We start from the raw sequence: 20,001 nt of genomic DNA, 5'->3' as shown, positions 1-20,001 counted from the left end.
TTGTACACAATTCTACATTTGTAAATTCAACTTTCATGATAAAGAGATTGCATTACAGGACTTGTATTAGGTGAATTGAAAAATATTATTTCTCTTGTTTTTTTACAGTACAAATATTCGTAATCAAAAATAAATAATAATATAAAGTGAGCACTGTACACGGTACACTTTGTATTCTGTGTTGTAATTGAAATCAATATATTTGCAAATGGAGAAAACATCCAAAAATATTTAAATAAATGGTATTCTATTATTATTTAACAGTGTGATTAATCACGCAATTCATTTTTTAATCGCTTGACAGTCCTGGTTAACAATACGCAAAATAGAGCGTTTCCTCATTTAGATAAAATCGTCAAATTTCTGGACCTCCAGCATTAACAGGTATATATTTCCAGAAATTTGACGATTTTATTTAAATGAGGAAACACACTAATTTGCATATTTGAATATGCATTAATTCATTTATATCAATAACAAGTGTCCTGATGATCAGAACTTAAATCCGACCAGGCTTCAGCATGGAATGAGCTTTAGCAATACAGAAATTGTCAGATTTATTGTCTGATCAGTGATCAGTCCACCTAATATAGTGTCCCATTCTGACAATGGCCAGTACCGTATACTTCAGAAGAAGGTACAAGACATCCTGTAGAAACAATTATGAAACAACTTGCTGTTTGCCTGGGCTCGGAGGGGACTCTAGCTACTTCCTGTCATCAGCTGGGGAATACTCTGGCTGCTCCTTGCCTCATCCTTGATAGGGGGCTCTGACAGCCCCTTCCTGGCCCCTGGCTCTGCTCCCAGTCACTGGCTACTTTTCTCAGGTTCTTGTGGCCAAGAAGAGATGGCTAGAGTACTGCCCAGTATTGTATTAGCCCTGGCTCTAAGTCTGTGGTGACAGGAGCAGTGTTGCCAGCACCAAATGTTTAAAAATACTGATTTAGGCCCCCTAAAAATCATGAGTTAAAAAATTAAGAGTTTTTAAAATAAGTTTGAGGGTTTTATTTGCCTTCTGACTATTGAGCACTCAGGTGTACTCAAATCACAGTTTCAATTTTTTTCTCAGTAACCACAATGGCTAGAAACTTGTTGTTTTAAACAGATGCTAAAGTTCTAATGTAATCGCATTAGAAGCTGGAGCTTAGGAAAAACATCGAATATTGCAAGATGAGCAATGGTTACAAGAGGTGGCAGCGCTGCAGTGGCTCAGGTGACCATGCTCTTTGCTGTGTCCCTGTGGTTGGAGTCCTCCTAGGTGGGACTCAGTAGTTAAACACATGACGTGAAGTGTCCCTAACTAATGGGAGACGGTAGTTCTTGGTCAGGAGCAGTGCAGAAAGCAGCTAAAAATGGGGATCTCCCAGCTAATCTGGGAGATTTAAGAAGTGTGGAAATAGATCCTTGCTTCAGTGGTATAAAGTGCAACTGCCAAAGCCCTACAATTTATGACCTGGCCCAATGCAAACAAAATGGTGGGTTTTTGCTATTTCCCATCGTTTTGTGATGTGCCCATTTGCTTTTAGAACACGATGGTACAGAAAAGAGGGACCAGGCAGGAGGGTGGAATGTACATGGCTAGAATATTTAAAGAAAGAAACTTCAGTCTGGGAATTAAGATATGCTAATTATAATACACAACAACCATTACTTTAATGTTCCATAAAGGTCTCTCTATATACTAAATATGGATGCATCCTTTCCAATCTTTGCCTCCAGGAATCTCACCCAACTCGCTGTCCCTGTTAAGTGCCATGTGTGTTTTTACATATATAATCACACTTTCATAGTTACTCTTCAAAGGGTTAGACACAGCCTAAGGAGCCCAAAATGGTTAATGGTAAATAAATGGTTATTCTCTTTCCAAATTCAACATACAGTTCTGGTTCTGATCCTTTCTGTGACCCTGTCTCTCTGGTTGGTTTTTATACTAGTGAATAAACTGACGAATAGAGCTTTTAGTTTTCGGTGCTTTCTGGATGGGAAATATCCTGTTAATTAATTTAATTTAATTGTTGTTGTTGTTTAGTGCCTTTAATCCTGAAGGACTTTAAAGTGCTTCACAGGCTGTGTGTGTGTGTGTGTGTATATATATAGCATCACTGAAGTGCAGCCACCTCTAGGGAGGAGGGCCACATATCAGTAGACAGTCAATACCCAGCACACTTACCACTAATTTGTTCTGTCTACACAGGGGAAAAAAAGGTGTGTTTTTTTCCAGCTGAGTGACCCTCTATCCCCACAAATGCCTCTGTGAACAGCACTTAACACCTGTTACATCGTTTGAGCTGGCCGTGTTGTAGCCTCGGGTTCAATTGAAAAAACGCACCTTTGTGCTCACATAGGCAGGCCTATGGAGACCAGAATGACCTATGGTAGTTTTAAATACAATCCGTTAGGCAGCCCTAAACTTTTCATTATATTTGCCATCCTCAAGCTGTAGAATGTGAAATACAGTAATTACCATTCAAAAAGTCAGTGTTTGTCACCAGATACCATAGAGGTGATTTTAGTCCAGCAGTTCTCAAGCCTTCTCCTGGCCTTTCATTACAGGGATTTCACTTAGGACTGGGTAGGCCATTGCCTTTATGCCCTCTCTGAAGAGGCAGCCGTGCATGTAACATACTAGCTTTGTGTGTAATGTTGCCCCCTAGTGGCTGGCCTATGGAAGGTCCTGCTTCTTTTGTCCCGTTTCTTTAGCCCAAGTAGTAGAGTCTTGAGTTTTTTGGATTCAAAGAAGGATCAGAGTTTTAGTTCCATTGGATTCAATAACTGTTTGTGTGCAGCACATGGATTCATTACATGTGGGCTCCCCTAGCTTCCCCTTCCCTTCTCTCAGGATACCGTCAGCTGCGCAGGTTGTCAGACCTATATTTCACTGCCCATTCCACTCACATAGCTTCTCTGAAGAAGATGGCAGTGCAAGCCAGGGCCGGCTCTAGGCACCAGCAAAACAAGCAGGTGCTTGGGGCGGCACATTTCTAGGGGTGGCATTCTGGTGCTGGCCATGCCGCCCTGAAAAATGTGCACCAGCTTGCCTCCGCCCGCTCCCCTGAGCATGCCGCCACAGCTCCGTTTCTCCCCCCTCCCTCCCTCCCAGGCTTGCCATGCACCAAACAGCTGTTTCGCGCAGCAAGCCTGGGAGGGAGGGAGGAGAAGCCGAGCACTCGGGGGAGGTGGTGGTGGTGGAGCGGAGGTGAGCTGGGGCGGGGAGTGGTTCCTCTCCCCCGCCCCCTGTTACTTCCTGTGCTCCCCCCCCACCCTCGCTCACCTCCGTTCCTCCTGCTTTCCTGAACACGCTGCCTCTCCCTCACCTGAGAGGGAGGAGAGAGAAGTGGAGCGGTGGCGTGAGCAGGTGGAGTGGAGGTGAGCTAGGGCAGAGGGTTGGGGGGCAGGAAATGTGGCATGCCTGGGGGAGGAGGCAGGGCCGGGGATTTGGGGAAGGGGTTAGAAAGGGGCAGAGTTGGGGCGGAGCCGGGGGCGGGAGGGCACGAAAAAAAAGCAGGGGCGGTCAAAAATGTTTTTGCTTGAGGGCAGCAAAAATCCTAGAGCTGGCCCTGGTGCAAGCTACCGACGCTCTTCCCTGTCTCTGTTTCTCTTGTCCCTTTCCTGTCTCTGTCCCTTGCATGTGGCTCCCCTGAAGTTAGTGGAGCCAATCAACTTCCACAGTTGAGCAGGAGAAACAATTACTGTGGGGTTTTTTGTTTGTTTTTAATTTCATTCAGTCAAAAGAGGGTCCTGAGCTGTTCATGATGGGAGAGGGCAAAAAGGACAAGAGATTTCCAGCCCCCACCGGACATCTGGGGTGGGCTTGAGGTCTCATGGTATTTGGCAGTGGCACAAGATTTGGAGACATGATTGGAGCCCTGTTCTCAGGACCACTTCCTGTTGCTGGTTTCCAGCAGTCAAAGAGAGCCAGAGCACGCAGAGCACATGGATCACAGGCTGCATCTGGCAATGACCAAAACCTGCTCTATTATGCCAGGCATTTGGCTTTAGGGACAAGGACTGTGTTACCTACCCTTCATTCTACCCATAGAATATTCAGAAGAGGTCTCAGTAGGGTTAGGCTCATGGTAAGTTTCAATGTCAAAGTTAAAGATGACTATGTAAATCTATAGTCTGCCCTGTTGGTGGTCCTCATGTTGCCACTACTGATATTCAGAAGGCTAATGCCTCTATAGCTTATGCTGCTGCTGTCGTTCCATGTTTTGGAGATGATGGAAGGGTAGACTAGATCTTTCCGAAGAAATTGCTGTTCTTGTCTCTCTCCACGTCCCCTTTAAAAATTCAGTCTAGCTATTATGAAAGATCACTAATCGGTAGTTAATAGTGCAGTATGGCACATGAATCTTGAGGAGAATTCCTCTCCTAAACAAGAAAGAAGTGTGAGGTAAATAACAGCTGTTCAGTTGCTGTGCTGTAAACTTCATTATACTTGCAGAGCAGAATTTTCTTAAATATGTTGGAAAAAACATATGTGGGAGGTAGGGAGATGGTGGTAAAAAGACAAGAGTCTTTAGGAAAGAAAAGTGTTTTGTACTTAATACATTATAGAGAATTTGTTCTAGAACAGTTCATTCTTGTGAAAGTATAACCCCTGCCACATTGCCAGGATCATTGGAGACCTTTGGTGAGCTGCTGATTACGTGCTGTCACACAAGTTTAGGCTGCCTGAGCCAGCTTTTACTTACACACCCGTTTTCCCCTCTGCTCCTCCATCCCCAAGATTTTAACTAATGTTAGAGAAGAAAATACTTGGAACCTGTTCAGCGGAGCTGCTTCCTTTTTAATTTTCCCCTTTTAGACATGCTTAACCTCAACCTTGGCCAGTTTCTGAAGATATGCAGTGGAAGAGAAGGGAGAATACCAATTTGGCTTAATTTGAATGATACATAATATACAGGTTTCAGAGTAGCAGCTGTGTTAGTCTGTATGCGCAAAAAGAAAAGGAGTACTTGTGGCACCTTAGAGACTAACCAATTTATTTGAGCATAAGCTTTCATGAGCTACAGCTCACTTCATCAGATGCATTCAGTGGAAAATACACACAGGACATGAAAAAATGGGTGTTATCATACACACTGTAAGGAGAGTGATCACTTAAGATGAGCTATTACCAGCAGGAGAGTAGGGGTGGGGGAGAAAACCTTTTGTAGTGATAATCAAGGTGGGCCATTTCCAGCAGTTAAGAACGTCTGAGGAACTTTGAAGGCTTTGTTGCAAGGATAGGTTTCTGGATTAGTGGTTCTGTTGTGTGGTGTGTGGTTGCTGGTGAGTATTTGCTTCAGGTTGGGGGGCTGTCTGTAGGCAAGGACTGGCCTGTCTCCCAAGATTTGTGAGAGTGATGGGTCATCCTTCAGGATAGGTTGTAGATCCTTGATGATGCTTTGGAGAGGTTTTAGTTGGGGGCTGAAGGTGATGGCTAGTGGCGTTCTGTTTTTTTCTTTGTTGGGCCTGTCCTGTAGTAGGTAACTTCTGGGTCCTCTTCTGGCTCTGTCAATCTGTTTCTTCACTTCAGCAGGTGGGTATTGTAGTTGTAAGAACGCTTGATAGAGATCTTGTAGGTGTTTGTCTCTGTCTGAGAGGTTGGAGCAAATGCGGTTGTATCGTAGAGCTTGGCTGTAGACGATGGATCGTGTGGTGTGGTCTGGGTGAAAGCTGGAGGCATGTAGGTAGGAATAGCGGTCAGTAGGTTTCCGGTATAGGGTGGTGTTTATGTGACCATCGCTTATTAGCACCGTAGTGTCCCGGAAGTGGATCTCTTGTGTGGACTGAGGTTGATGGTGGGATGGAAATTGTTGAAATCATGGTGGAATTCCTCAAGGGCTTCTTTTCCATGGGTCCAGATGATGATGATGTCATCAATATAGCGCAAGTAGAGTAGAGACATTAGGGGACTAGAGCTGAGGAAGCGTTGTTCTAAGTCAGCCATAAAAATGTTGGCATACTGTGGGGCCATGCGGGTACCCATAGTAGTGCCGCTGATTTGAAGGTATACATTGTCCCCAAATGTGAAATAGTTATGGGTGAGGACAAAGTCACAAAGTTCAGCCACCCAGGTTTGCCGTGACATTATCGGGGATACTGTTCCTGACTGCTTGTAGTTCATTTTTGTGTGGAATGTTGATGTAGAGGGCTTCTACATCCATAGTGTCTAGGATGGTGTTATCAGGAAGATCACCGATGGATTGTAGTTTCCTCAGGAAGTCAGTGGTGTCTCGAAGATAGCTGGGAGTGCTGGTAACATAAGGCCTGAGGAGGGAGTCTACATAGCCAGACAATCCTGCTGTCAGGGTGCCAATGCCTGAGATGATGGGGCGTCCAGGATTTCCAGGTTTATGGATCTTGCGTAGCAGATAGAATACCCCAGGTCAAGGTTCCAGGGGTGTGGCTGTGCGGATTTGTTCTTGTGCTTTTTCAGGGAGTTTCTTGAGCAAATGGTGTAGTTTCTTTTGGTAAGCCTCACCAGCAACCACACAACAGAACCACTAACCCAGGAACCTATCCTTGCAACAAAGCCCATTGCCAACTGTGTCCATATATCTATTCAGGGGACACCATCATAGGGCCTAATCACATCAGCCATAGTATCAGAGGCTCGTTCACCTGCACATCTACCAATGTGATATATGCCATCATGTGCCAGCAATGCCACTCTGCCATGTAGATTGGTCAAACTGGACAGTCTCTCCGTAAAAGAAAAGGAGTACTAATGGCCACTAATACTCCTTTTCTTTTTGCGAATACAGACTAACACGGCTGCTACTCTACGTAAAAGAATAAATGAACACAAATCAGATGTCAAGAATTATAACATTCATAAACCAGTTGGAAAACACTTCAATCTCTCTTGTCATTCGATTACAGACCTAAAAGTCGCAATTGTTACAACAAAAAGACTCCAACGAGAGACTGCTGAATTGGAATTAATTTGCAAACTGGATACAATTAACTTAGGCTTGAATAGAGACTGGGAGTGGATGGGTCATTACACAAAGTAACTATTTCCCCATGTTTAATTCCCCCCCTCCCCCCCCGGTCCTCAGACGTTCTTGTGAACTGCTGGAAATGGCCCACCTTGATTATCACTGCAAAAGGTTTTCTCCCCCCCCCCCGCTCTCCTGCTTGTAATAACTCATCTTAAGTGATCACTCTCCTTACAGTGTGTATGATAACACCCATTTTTTCATGTTCTGTGTGTATATAAATCTCCTCACTGTATTTTCCACTGAATGCATCTGATGAAGTGAGCTGTAGCTCACGAAAGCTGATGCTCAAATAAATTGGTTAGTCTCTAAGGTGCCACAAGTACTCCTTTTCTTTTTACATAATATACATAAAGCAAAAGGCAGGTCAGAATAGATCCTGAGATATGACTGTATTAAGCCTTTGTGACAGAACTTTTAACTTTTAACTCTGGTGGGTAAAGTTCCTTTTGCCTCACTTACAGTGCTTCCTGTTGTTGAGGGTACTGTGCTCTAAATGAATAATGCTTCCAGAAAGAGAAAAAAACGTATTGATATGACAAACACAGAAGATGAGGTGCTGGATACTTCAGGTACAGTATGGGCCTTCTGTTCTGTGTTCTCTCTAACTCTGAAGCAGTGTGTAGGCGGTTGGATGAGAAAGAACAGACAAATCAACATTCCATTCACTAAACTCCCCAGCATGCCTAAGCTTCTTTCACTCAGCTAGTAAAAGGGGGAAAAAAATGAAATGAAAAGGAGCCATTGGTAGAGTGCCTGCTAATTAGTAAAACTCTATGCTGCATTACAAAAAGCAAAAATAAATGAATACAGAGGATATTACCAAAAAGTATATGTGAAGTTACAGCATCAGCAGAAATCCATTTCAAAGCTCTTTAACCAATATGTATGTACAGAAAAACTGACTGCCTTTTTGTGTACTTACAAAAAGACTAGAACTTGTCATCCTGCTTGTGTTGCCAGTTTTTGTATAAAGAGTTCATTAACCCGAATGGACAGTCTGAGCAATTTCTGAGTTACAGCTTTATCAGAGTAATTTGCATATTTTTGTTATTGCTTACTAGAAAACAATTAGTGAAGGGTCCTTTGTAGAATAAGAGCCTCTTTTATAACTTGAATCAAGTTTGCAGTACTCCTTTTTTTTTTCTTCTTCTTCTTCTTTCTTCTTCTTCTGTGTTGATTTTTCCAGTAGCATACGGCACGGTATAGCTTTGTTGCTGATTTGTCCTTTTACACCTGGCGAGTAATCTCCATTTAAAAAGCAATTGGCTTTGTTTCAATTTACAAATGAATTACTGCTTACCTCTATTTTTTGCCGGTAAAGCAAAAATATTGTAAAATAGCTACCCGCCCCTCTTTTCACTTTATCTACAAAAGAATTCACTTCACCTACAAAAGAATTCACTTCACCTACACTGGATAATCCATTTTGTATTTCTGAGATGAATGTAAATATAACCCCTACACAATGTCGTGCTTAAATATTTTGAAGTTACTAATGTAAAAGTCAATGGGATTTTGTATGGGAAATAAAGATCTGTGCTGATGGATTCCTTTGCAAGATTAGGTCCTAAATGTCCAGGGTCAAGAATCAAACCTTTTATCACAGAGCAGTCTTACGTTCCTGGTGGAAGTTTTGAATGAAAAATAAGCGAAGGGCCAAAGATCAGGTCCACCTAGGGGGTCACCCCTATGAGTTGAAGTGTTTAAAAATGTACACATACACATTTAAGCTCACTTGAGTCAACTCTTTTCGTGATTGTTCTATCACATGATTGGTCCATTCCACATTCTGCCACACCACATATAATGATAACAATGACACCATTCCTCCATCTCCTCCTCCTCATTGCCATTTCTATGACTCCTCAATACACTAGTTTCTCCCTCTACCCGTAGGCTTATGTCTCTGACTCTCTGTCCTTTTGTTAACTTGGGTTTAATTTTGAATGTTAACAAACCCCAATTCTTTATCAGTTGCACAAAGTTAGCTTTATTTAATTTACTTTTAAATTCTGTTTATTCATGTTTTCAAAATAATATTAAAGTAAGCTTTCTGGTTATAGATTCTGAACTGTAACAAATTCACTGCATAGCCATATATAAACAGTAGGACAAATATTATACAAGTGATATGATCTATACAAAGCAAAGATTCAAATGCTTGCAACCAAGCTCATTGCCAAAAAAACTATGAATGCACAGTATAATACCATATCATGTGAGAAAATATCTGATGTAGTTTTATTATAATTTTGTCTTTAATGCATTGTATTTTTTTGTTTCTAAGCAAATATACAAAAAGCATCCCTTTGAAAACTTTAAGCACCCCGACATATCTTAATTTAAAAAACAAAACAAAAACCAGCTGTTAAATTCCCAACACCACTGCCCTAACCTTCCAGTAAAACATATAACCCACAGCAACTCACTTATAGCTAAACAGATTAAAACTCATCCTGAATACACAGAAACTCATTCCTCAAGGGCTCACATTGCTCTTGAGATCTGTTAGGGTTTTTTTATGGTAACTTTAAAAAATACTTAAGCATGAGATTACACTTACCTAAGGGCTTAAAATGGGACATTTTAAAGTAAGAATATGAGGTGACATAGTGATGAAACATGCTGCTGAAACATAGTGTATATTATTTGAAAGTGTAGTAATGCCTTCAGAAAGAGAAGTCTCTTACCTGCTTAGCTGGTAACTTTGGGTATTGTGGTTCATGGGTCTGCGAGTAATACAAATGCACCTTTGTGGCCCACACAAATCTGACCTTTCATAGAATATTCCAGGTTGGCACAGCCACAATTTTGTATGGATGTATAGTTGTGGGAGAAGAGTTATTACCCTTTCAGCTCTAGGGATCTGGATGCAAACTGGCTTGTTATAGGTCACAGATGGATATGAGTTTGGGCTCGCTCAGAATGGTGCGGTTCTCAAAATGGAGTTTATGGTCATAAAACAGGCAACTGTGCTATTCTGAATCAAAACTTGCTCAAAAGCAAGTTTTCTGAGAGCATAGGTTGCATGTGTATTTTTTGAGGGTACAATTAATTTACTTTTAACTCTAGTGTGGATTTTGCTCCAAAATGCCAAAAACTCCAGTTGACAGTGTTCATTTATCTATATGAATCAGAAAATATTTCCATCTTTAAAATTGTCATCCAGGATTACATGGACTGAGATCTCTGTTTGGAAACAATCTGCATATTTTTTACATTGTCTTTAAAAATGGAGGTTTTGTGTGTCACTGTTTCTGTTATCTTTTTTACTAGAATGCTGCTGCCCTAGCCAGTGAAAGAAACACTGTAGAACAGATGCAAAGAGGTGCAGAAAATAGAGTGAAGGAGCTGGCTGAGCAAAATGAACAATTGAAGAGAATAATTAAAGAGCTAGATGACAAAATTAAAGAACTCCATCAACAGATTGATAACATGAAAGGAAAAGAAGATACAATGAAGGAAAAAATAGAGAGATATGAGGTAAGTTACAAAACCAGACCTATAACTAGTGTGGTTTTCTTCCTGTTTGTGATTGGATGGGTACATTGCACAAAAATAAAAGATGAAAGATAAGATGAAGGCAGGCAAAGTCATTGTTGGTGCGGTAAAACCTATGCAAAACCACTGGGCTTGAAGGAGAGAGCAGGCTGGAGCTTCACCTACAGGTACAGGGAGGCTGCTTCAGCTGACATGACAGTATAAAAATAACACTGAAGAGTGGAAGATGGGCACATTGGTGATGTGCCTGAGTGAGTTTAAGAGGAAATGGGAGGTTGTAGGCAGGGTGCAGTGCAATGTGGAGTCTTGGAGGTGTGGAAGAGGAGCTTGAAGTGGAAGGCAAGAGGAAGGCAGTGAAGATGTTTTTAAGTGTTTGCAGTTTTATGTTTATGCTTGCAGATCTTCTGAAGGCAGATTAGAGAGAAAGCAACATCAGCATTCCTGAATCTATCCAACTTCTGTTTTGTAGAAAGAAAAGCAACACTTAGAAGATGTCCTGGCACATGCTGGGGAAGAGGGAAAGGAACTGCTGTTGGTGAAAAAGTCTTTGGAAAGTGAGCTGGAGGATATGCAGGCAAGTACAACAACTTAGTCAGAATATTAAATGTCCTTGTTTGTTTTCTGCAGTTTTGACTTTTTCTGGTCCTATTTAAATTCCCATTCTATTAAGTTTTGCCTTCACAGCACCATTCAGATCTTTCTTCTAAGCATAGCTTCATCTAACTAAAAGTTTGCCTTCTTTAAAAATAAAAATCTTTTTTTTAATTGGACAAAGTTGGAGGGAAATAAATCCCCAGCGAACTTGTCCAGTTTTTGACAAATCTGTTTTGTAATTTTTAAATTATCTGTCAGCTTTGGTTGTGTTTCAGCTAGACTTTACATGTGTGAGGATAAGAAGCTGTAATCTGGCAGTCATATAAATAAGAAAAATCTAGCTGTAAGTGAGTGATGGGGTGGGTAGTGGCCGTTCTCCCTCCCATCCCAGATCTCAGTTACTGAGCTGAGAAGGAGAGTGGTGGGGACACAGAGAAGAAATGGAGAGAGGAATTGCTATGGAGGAGAAACCTCAAACTTGCACTACTTGCAGCAGGAAAACAAATGTGAAGAAACCTGGAGGCTTCTCTGGTGGGCAGATATTTCGGGAGATGGCCTGTGCCCCACTGGAGGGATAGGGACATGTCAAAGGGTGACTGACCCTTTGAAGAGGGAATGGGGTCCATTTCACCTGGACTGATTACCTGCTGCCCAGTTGGGCATAAGGGAAGGCACCGAGGTTCTTCTTCGAGTGCTGTCCCTGTGTGTGCTCCACTTCAGGTGTCGGTGCGTCCCGGCACCACTGATTGGAGATTTTTAGTAGCAGTGGCTAACGATTCACAGTGGGACAAGATCACTTCCAATACAGAGTACTGCCATTTGGTCTGTCGATGGTTCCACGAGTCTTTACCAAAACCCTAGCAGTGGTAGGTTCAGAAGGAGCTGAAGGGGTTGGGATGCACAGGCGATAGTTGAATCGCCAACAGCACCACGAGACAGCTACTATGCACGCATGTCCTAACCAGGCACTGCTGCCCAAAATCTGCAATCCATGGCGCTGGGATGCACCGACATCTGAATTGGAGCACCACAGGGACACACATCTCGAAGAATCTCAGTTACTGCACAAGGTGAGTAAGCTTCTCTTTTACAAAGGGGGAGACAGCTGCAGGTAGTAGTAGTAGGCAGATGCCTACAGACACTGTAGAGAGTTGGAAGGCTCCTGGAGGGCCCTGCATCAGGATGGGGGGAAGGAGAGAAATACCAGTGGGGAAGGCCTGTGGAGAAGGCCAAATCCAGGCAAGAGGTGCTGGGAGAGCAGGAAGACAGACCCTCAGGGAGGAAGGGCTATGCCCACCTTGGGACTGAAGCAAAATACAACATTTTTTAAGGAGAGGCAGACCCTCAAGGAGGAGGGGCGTGGCCCAGCTGAAACTGGGATGAAAACTGTAGGGTTGAGTTCTATTTTGAAAAACTTCATGCAGGACTTAATAAATTGAACCCCAGAAAGGGAATGTTTTGAATATCTGGATTGTGTGGAGATTTAAATGGGTCCTGCATAAAGGGGAAACTGAGGCAGGGGTCAGCAGAGCCATTCTTGGCAAGCAGGCGGTGATACAGGGCAGGCACACCCTTTAACAGGATATATCCTAGAGCAGCTAAAAAGGGCACAAACCCAATTTTTCCTCCTTGCACATCACCTTTATGTGCATTATAAAAGCACTGGTGTTTCTAAAATATTAAATTGTAAAATTCACCTTTGAATCTAGAAGCTAAGATTAAAGAGATTCTGTCAAGTAAATCATAGCTAAAATATAAGGGTTTTGTGTGTTGTTAGAAATATTTCTTAAACACAAAAAAGTGGTCTTAATTTGAATTTCAACATTCCCATGTATGGTCTGCAACTCAAACTCTACTCCACTGCAGCACAAACTACAAAGTGAACCTGACTACAGGTGGGCTATAAGACAAAGGGAAACTTTCTTGACAAGTCTGGTTTCATGGTTCAGTTAAATCTGAATTCAATGGAAAACATAATAAAACAAGAAAAAAATGTGAAAATGAAGTTAAATTTTTAAAATTGTGTCCATTTTAAGAATCTAATTTATTAACAGCACAGGTAAGGAACTTTTTGTTTTTAAAAATGTGATTTTTAATCTGACAATCTTTTAAATCGAATTAATAAACCAACTCCCTGCTTTCAGGTACAGGTTCTCTTTTCACTGCTTGATTGGTTCCAAGTTGTTCAGCTAATGCATTGTCAGTGTTGGTCTTCTGATGCCTGTCAGCTACCTTAGGCTTGGTCCATTAGAACTTGTTATAGAGTGGTAAACTATTTTCATACATTTGTAATGCCCAGCGGAAAGAACATGACTTGGATCTATACTTAACCCAGTTACAACATATGTTGTTATTAGACCCCTGAATACTATATTTGTGAACATTAATTATCTTCTAATGGAATATGCTTTTATTTTAATTACAATTCCATTTACTGTATTTACTTGCTACCAACATTTAAATGAGCAATTGGTGTTTGATGTTTGTGTATGGGGGGGTGTGGGTTTTTTGCAAAACAATTCACAGAAAGAGAAGGTGTTATAAAGAACCCTACAAATATGTGTTTTCCACAAGTATCTTCAAAGGAGTGTTTGTGTGGCCATTTTGAAAGGGCTTGGAATGGGAGCCACCCATTCAGGGAGCAGAAACAGTGCCATCTGCTTAGGTGGACAATCACGCAGCACAAACAGAAAATTATGAATAGTGAATTCTTGAAGCAGTAGTTGTTGCAAATGGTTTGCGAGCAATCCGTGGGTGGGAAGTATGTTCAAAATGCCATTCAGCAAAGCTTTTTCAAATAACTAGCAAGGCAAACTCTGTTTGCAGATAATTAGCAAACACAAAGATGGGCTAAATTTGTTGAACTAACATTTTATTTTGAATGGTTTGCTTAGCTCTAGCTTGAGAATCATTTTTAGAACATGTCAGTTAATCCTGATTTCAAGGAAGAGAAGTAGACTTCAGTGTTTCATCTCACTACTTGGCACAATGTCCTGTCTGTACTGCAGCACCACTCCAGCAGAACCATGCTTCATAGTTTTTGATTACAGTGGTAGCCAGCATAGTTTAGTGCTCCATTGTGAACAGGTCTTTAATTTACGTTCTTTTTTTTTTTTGTACATCACTTGAGCTGCAGCCTATTTCTAAAGAGAAAATATTAATAATGTGAAATGAATCCTATAGTAAGTTTTTTGGGGCAGGAACAATCTCTTTTTCTATGTGTGTGTATAGTGCCTGGAACAATGGGGTCCTAATTCCTGATTCTGTGCTTTCACAATACAAATAACTAATAATGGAGTAACACATCAAGAACCAATAGAAATCTACTGAATAAAGCTGTAACCATTACAGTAAACACAGCAAGATGCCATGCTTCTCCTTCCCAGATTCATATTCAAAATGGTTAAAGCTGCAAGACACTTCAAAGTGGTTATTGTGGGTACTTGGAATAAATAGCTTCTCTCAAAGTAGATTCTATAGCTAGAATGATGTGAGCTTATTGCAGTTTTCAGCTACGGAAGCTCAGACAAATACTGATTTTTTTGTGCTAACCTCTGTAGTACGACTTTCATTTCTTAACCACTTTTCTGTATTCCAGCATTTTAGAAGCGAAACACATGCCAAAATTTCCCCAGGGTCTTATGCAGTCCCTGAGAACAGGAACTTCTAGGAGTTTCCTGAGAGCTATCTCAAAGAAAGCTGCTTATTCTTTCCATTACGCACCTTCATCACACAACTCATAGGCTATTAAAAAAACCAACAGACACTAATTGTTCTAAGTCCTTTGCCAACATTGCAAAACATAGTGTCATTTATACAGTACTTCAGGCGAACAGCTGATCCCACTCAAGTCAACGGAAGTTGTGCCACTGACTTCTAAGGGATCAGACTTTGGCCCTTTGGCTGTGGATGGAAGAACATGTAAAGTTCTTGTCTCGAGTTAACACTGCAGTGTGTAGATAACTCAGGTTACTCTTCTAGTGTTAGCTTCGCTTGAGTGAGAGCAGCTACACTGTGAAATATTAATTGGGCTACATATCTGATAAACACCAGCATACGGAATTATAAGGGATGCCAAGAACCTCAAAGGAGAGCTTTTTTTTAAAGCATTTAACACTCTCTTTTCTTGTCCCATATGCAAACTACAGCTGTAATTAGGGTTTTAATTATAAAGTGCCCATGGAAGTGCTCACAAATGCCTTAAAATATATTTTCAAACATAATAAAGCAAACTATATAAATGCCAGATATAATATTAAAAAAACATTGTCAAGTAAAAACTTGTACTTTGAAAAGCCCCCTTTTATTTTGCAGATATTTAATTCTTAGCCCTTTTATAGTACATTTCATCCATAGAGCTCAAAGCTTTACAAAAGGACGTCAGTATCATTAGCAGGCGCATGTCCCCCCTCCCCCCCCCCCCCCGGCCCCAGATGTGGGAACTGGGGCACAGAAAGGTCTAGTGATGTGCCTAAATTTATCCAGTAGACCAACTGCAGAACTGGGAATAGAACCCAGGTCTTTTGAGCATAGATTTTAAAAAGTGACTCTTAAAATCTAAATTGTTTTTCACTATTTATGCTGTTTGCTTCATATTTATGTTTCTCCCAGTTTGGGCAATTAAAAGAGATGAGTTGGTTTCACTTTTCTGTATCATCTGTTTTTAGTTGATTTCAGTTTCTCATGCATGCACTAGCATAGGGGTTCTCAAACTGGGGGTCGTGACCCCTCAGGGGATCACAAGATTATTACATGGGGGGGGTCGCGAGCTGTCAGCCTCCACCCTCAAACCACGCTTTGCCTCCAGCATTTATAATAGTGTTAAATGCAAAAAAAAGTGTTTTTAATTTACAAGGGGGGTCGCACTAATAGGTTTGTTGTGCGAAAGGGGTCACCAATACAAAAGTTTGAGAAACACTGCACTAGCACATGCTGTAATATTTGTTTCAGAGTAACAGCCGTGTTAGTCTGTATTCGGAAAAAGAAAAGGAGTACTTGTGGCACCTTAGAGACTAACCAATTTATTAGAGCATAAGCTTTCGTGAGCTACAGCTCACTTCATCAGATGCATATCGTGGAAACTGCAGCAGACTTTATATATACAGAGAGAATATGAACCAATACCTCCTCCCACCCCACTGTCCTGCTGGTAATAGCTTATCTAAAGTGATCATCAGGTGGGCCATTTCCAGCACAAATCCAGGTTTTCTCACCCTCCACCCCCCCACACAAATTCACTCTCCTGCTGGTAATAGCTCATCCAAACTGACCACTCTTCAAGTTTAAATCCAAGTTAAACCAGAACATCTGGCGGGGGCGGGGTAGGAAAAAACAAGAGGAAACAGGCTACCCTGCATAATGACTTAGCCACTCCAAGTCTCTATTTAAGCCTAAATTAATAGTATCCAATTTGCAAATGAATTCCAATTCAGCAGTTTCTCGCTGGAGTCTGGATTTGAAGTTTTTTTGTTTTAAGATAGCGACCTTCATGTCTGTGATTGCGTGACCAGAGAGATTGAAGTGTTCTCCGACTGGTTTATGAATGTTATAATTCTTGACATCTGATTTGTGTCCATTTATTCTTTTACGTAGAGACTGTCCAGTTTGACCAATGTACATGGCAGAGGGGCATTGCTGGCACATGATGGCATATATCACATTGGTGGATGTGCAGGTGAACGAGCCTCTGATAGTGTGGCTGATGTTATTAGGCCCTGTGATGGTGTCCCCTGAATAGATATGTGGGCACAATTGGCAACGGGCTTTGTTGCAAGGATAAGTTCCTGGGTTAGTGGTTCTGTTGTGTGGTATGTGGTTGTTGGTGAGTATTTGCTTCAGGTTGTGGGGCTGTCTGTAGGCAAGGACTGGCCTGTCTCCCAAGATTTGTGAGAGTGTTGGGTCATCCTTTAGGATAGGTTGTAGATCCTTAATAATGCGTTGGAGGGGTTTTAGTTGGGGGCTGAAGGTGACGGCTAGTGGCGTTCTGTTATTTTCTTTGTTAGGCCTGTCCTGTAGTAGGTAACTTCTGGGAACTCTTCTGGCTCTATCAATCTGTTTCTTTACTTCTGCAGGTGGGTATTGTAGTTGTAAGAAAGCTTGACAGAGATCTTGTAGGTGTTTGTCTCTGTCTGAGGGGTTGGAGCAAATGCGGTTGTATCGCAGAGCTTGGCTGTAGACGATGGATCGTGTGGTGTGGTCAGGGTGAAAGCTGGAGGCATGCAGGTAGGAATAGCGGTCAGTAGGTTTCCGGTATAGGGTGGTGTTTATGTGACCATTGTTTATTAGCACTGTAGTGTCCAGGAAGTGGATCTCTTGTGTGGACTGGACCAGGCTGAGGTTGGTGGTGGGATGGAAATTGTTGAAATCATGGTGGAATTCCTCAAGGGCTTCTTTTCCATGGGTCCAGATGATGAAGATGTCATCAATATAGCGCAAGTAGAGTAGGGGCTTTAGGGGACGAGAGCTGAGGAAGCGTTGTTCTAAATCAGCCATAAAAATGTTGACATACTGTGGGGCCATGCGGGTACCCATAGCAGTGCCGCTGATCTGAAGGTATACATTGTCCCCAAATGTGAAGTAGTTATGGGTAAGGACAAAGTCACAAAGTTCAGCCACCAGGTTAGCCGTGACATTATCGGGGATAGTGTTCTTGACGGCTTGTAGTCCATCTTTGTGTGGAATGTTCACATTGTGTAAAGAGTTGTCACTTTGGATGGGCTATCACCAGCAGGAGAGTGAATTTGTGTGGGGGGGTGGAGGGTGAGAAAACCTGGATTTGTGCTGGAAATGGCCCACCTGATGATCACTTTAGATAAGCTATTACCAGCAGGACAGTGGGGTGGGAGGAGGTATTGGTTCATATTCTCTCTGTATATATAAAGTCTGCTGCAGTTTCCACGATATGCATCTGATGAAGTGAGCTGTAGCTCACGAAAGCTTATGCTCTAATAAATTGGTTAGTCTCTAAGGTGCCACAAGTACTCCTTTTCTTTTTGTAATATTTGTGTTGCACATGCTTCAGGGGATTGTGTCGTTATTGTTGAATTTGTTTTTTTAAATGTAATAGAAACATTTCAGTGAGCCTTCAGTCTGATAAAAGCAAGCCCTATTTAAACCTGATAGCTACCTTTTAGAAAAGCCAAATGACATGACAGTAAGAAAAAAAGAGAGAAGGTTATTAACAGTGAGCCACAATGGTTAAAACTGAAAATGCCTCTGAAGAAGTAAAGTTTTCAGATGTGTTGAAGTGTGAATGGAAGGACTGAGGAGGGCTCTCTGAGGAAAGCTGGTTCCTTGTCTTGGGGGCCACCACAGCCAAAGCTGCCATGATTCTCTGGTGGAATTCTAAAGGGTGGGGACCTCAAAGAGTTGAAACCCACCAACATGAGACTCATGGTCTCAAAATATAGCTGGGCTCCCCTGACCTCTATTAATGTCTTTAAACATCAAACAGGAGCAACTTAAGATCAATCCCTTCATCTTATATAGACAGCCAGTGAAAAATGGATGCAAGCTCTTAGCTTTGTGTCACTGATAATTTTGTGCCCAGTGTGACTTTATTAGGCATAGAATATATGGTTGAAGATACTGAACAAGTAGTTCTGACTGAAGTGGTGAATTTTTTGAACATCTATATTGGTCTTTTTGCATATTTGGTGTTCTGGAGCCCCTACCCCAGTGTGTAACTATATAGTACAGTTCTGCATCTCATTTAAAACTGGGTGATCCTTAATGCATAAAGAGAAGCCTGGCTTCAACAGTAACGTAAAATGCTTTGATGAAGGGGTTATTTAACCTGGCAAGCTCGGCAGGAGAGGGACCCCTGTCTATTTCTGTTTGTACAGGACTTAAGACAATGACGCCTATTCCTGATTGGGCTTTTGGGTGCTATGGAAATATAATTTAAAACATTAATAACTAAACAGTTCTTTCACTCTTTTTTGGAAGAATTAATCAATTCAAACACATTTCTTGAATGCTGAGGAAAGAAAAGGCAGCACAAATGAAGGTGAAAGAATATATTATTTAGAGAGACTTTCAGATAGAATAAACAAGAACAACAAAAGAAATATGAAACCTGAAATAAAATATTGAATTCTGTGGCAGAAGGTAAAATTTGCCAGGCACTGTGCAACTTCAGCTGACTATGGACGTTGCATGTAATAGAGCCAACAAGACAGACAGTCATAGGTCCTCAGAATTCTGCAGCATTTCAGAAGTAGATGTTTATAAGTAAATATTACATGGCTGTATAATGTTTTATTTGTCATAGACTGTCAAAGCGTGACTCAGCAACTTTCTTCCTTTTGATTTTGTGTTACAGCGTATTATGATTTTTATTGTTGTTGCTTCATGGGATATGTTTAGTGTATTACATCAAATTCCTTTGACTTCTCAGAGAGTTATGGCTGTCATGTTTTATAGTGTAACTTTTCCATCCAATGCAGAAAAAATTCAGTGAGGTTATTCAGGAACAGCAACAGTTAACCGAACAGTTAAGAGGTGAAACTAACCAGAAGGAACAATTAAAGAGGACAAAGAATGAAATGGAAAATGAACGATGGCAACTAGACAAGACTATTGAGAAGTTACACAAGGAGGTAAGGTTAAAGTTAAAAGAGGCTGTAGGAGATAAGATATCTAATGGAAAAATTCAAATAAACTGCCAAATTTCAAAGAAAAGAGCTTAAAAGGAGTGTAAATGAAAGTGAAATGTGAACTTTGCTGTTAGTGTCTTTGACCTGGTGACTATCAATAAAAGCTTTCTGGACTGGAACAGTAGTTGGAACGGTGCAATCTGAAAATGCCATGGTAAAACACTCCTGTTTTGTTAAAATAAGATGCCATATTTGAGCTCTCGTCCATTATGTACAACAGACTAAGTCAGTCCTTGCTCAGCACAACCATCAGCTGG

The 20,001-nt window shown here is 41.4% G+C and overlaps 1 protein-coding gene across 3 annotated transcripts in view; it reads left to right on the top strand.

The window, feature by feature from the left end:
- CGNL1 (cingulin like 1) overlaps window positions 1-20,001 on the top strand; it is a 121,548-nt gene that overhangs the window by 76,788 nt on the left and 24,759 nt on the right. For all 3 annotated transcript variants that reach the window (XM_073303764.1, XM_073303762.1, XM_073303763.1), the window contains 3 exons: window positions 10,269-10,475; window positions 10,963-11,067; window positions 19,535-19,687. In XM_073303764.1, the coding sequence (XP_073159865.1) occupies window positions 10,269-10,475; window positions 10,963-11,067; window positions 19,535-19,687 (465 nt within the window). The remainder of the gene's footprint in view (window positions 1-10,268; window positions 10,476-10,962; window positions 11,068-19,534; window positions 19,688-20,001) is intronic.

Source organism: Lepidochelys kempii, chromosome 10, assembly GCF_965140265.1.
Source record: "Lepidochelys kempii isolate rLepKem1 chromosome 10, rLepKem1.hap2, whole genome shotgun sequence".
NCBI classification, from domain to species: Eukaryota; Metazoa; Chordata; order Testudines; family Cheloniidae; genus Lepidochelys; species Lepidochelys kempii.
The sequence above is the reverse complement of the archived record's forward strand: the minus strand, read 5'-3'. Positions and strand labels throughout refer to the sequence as shown.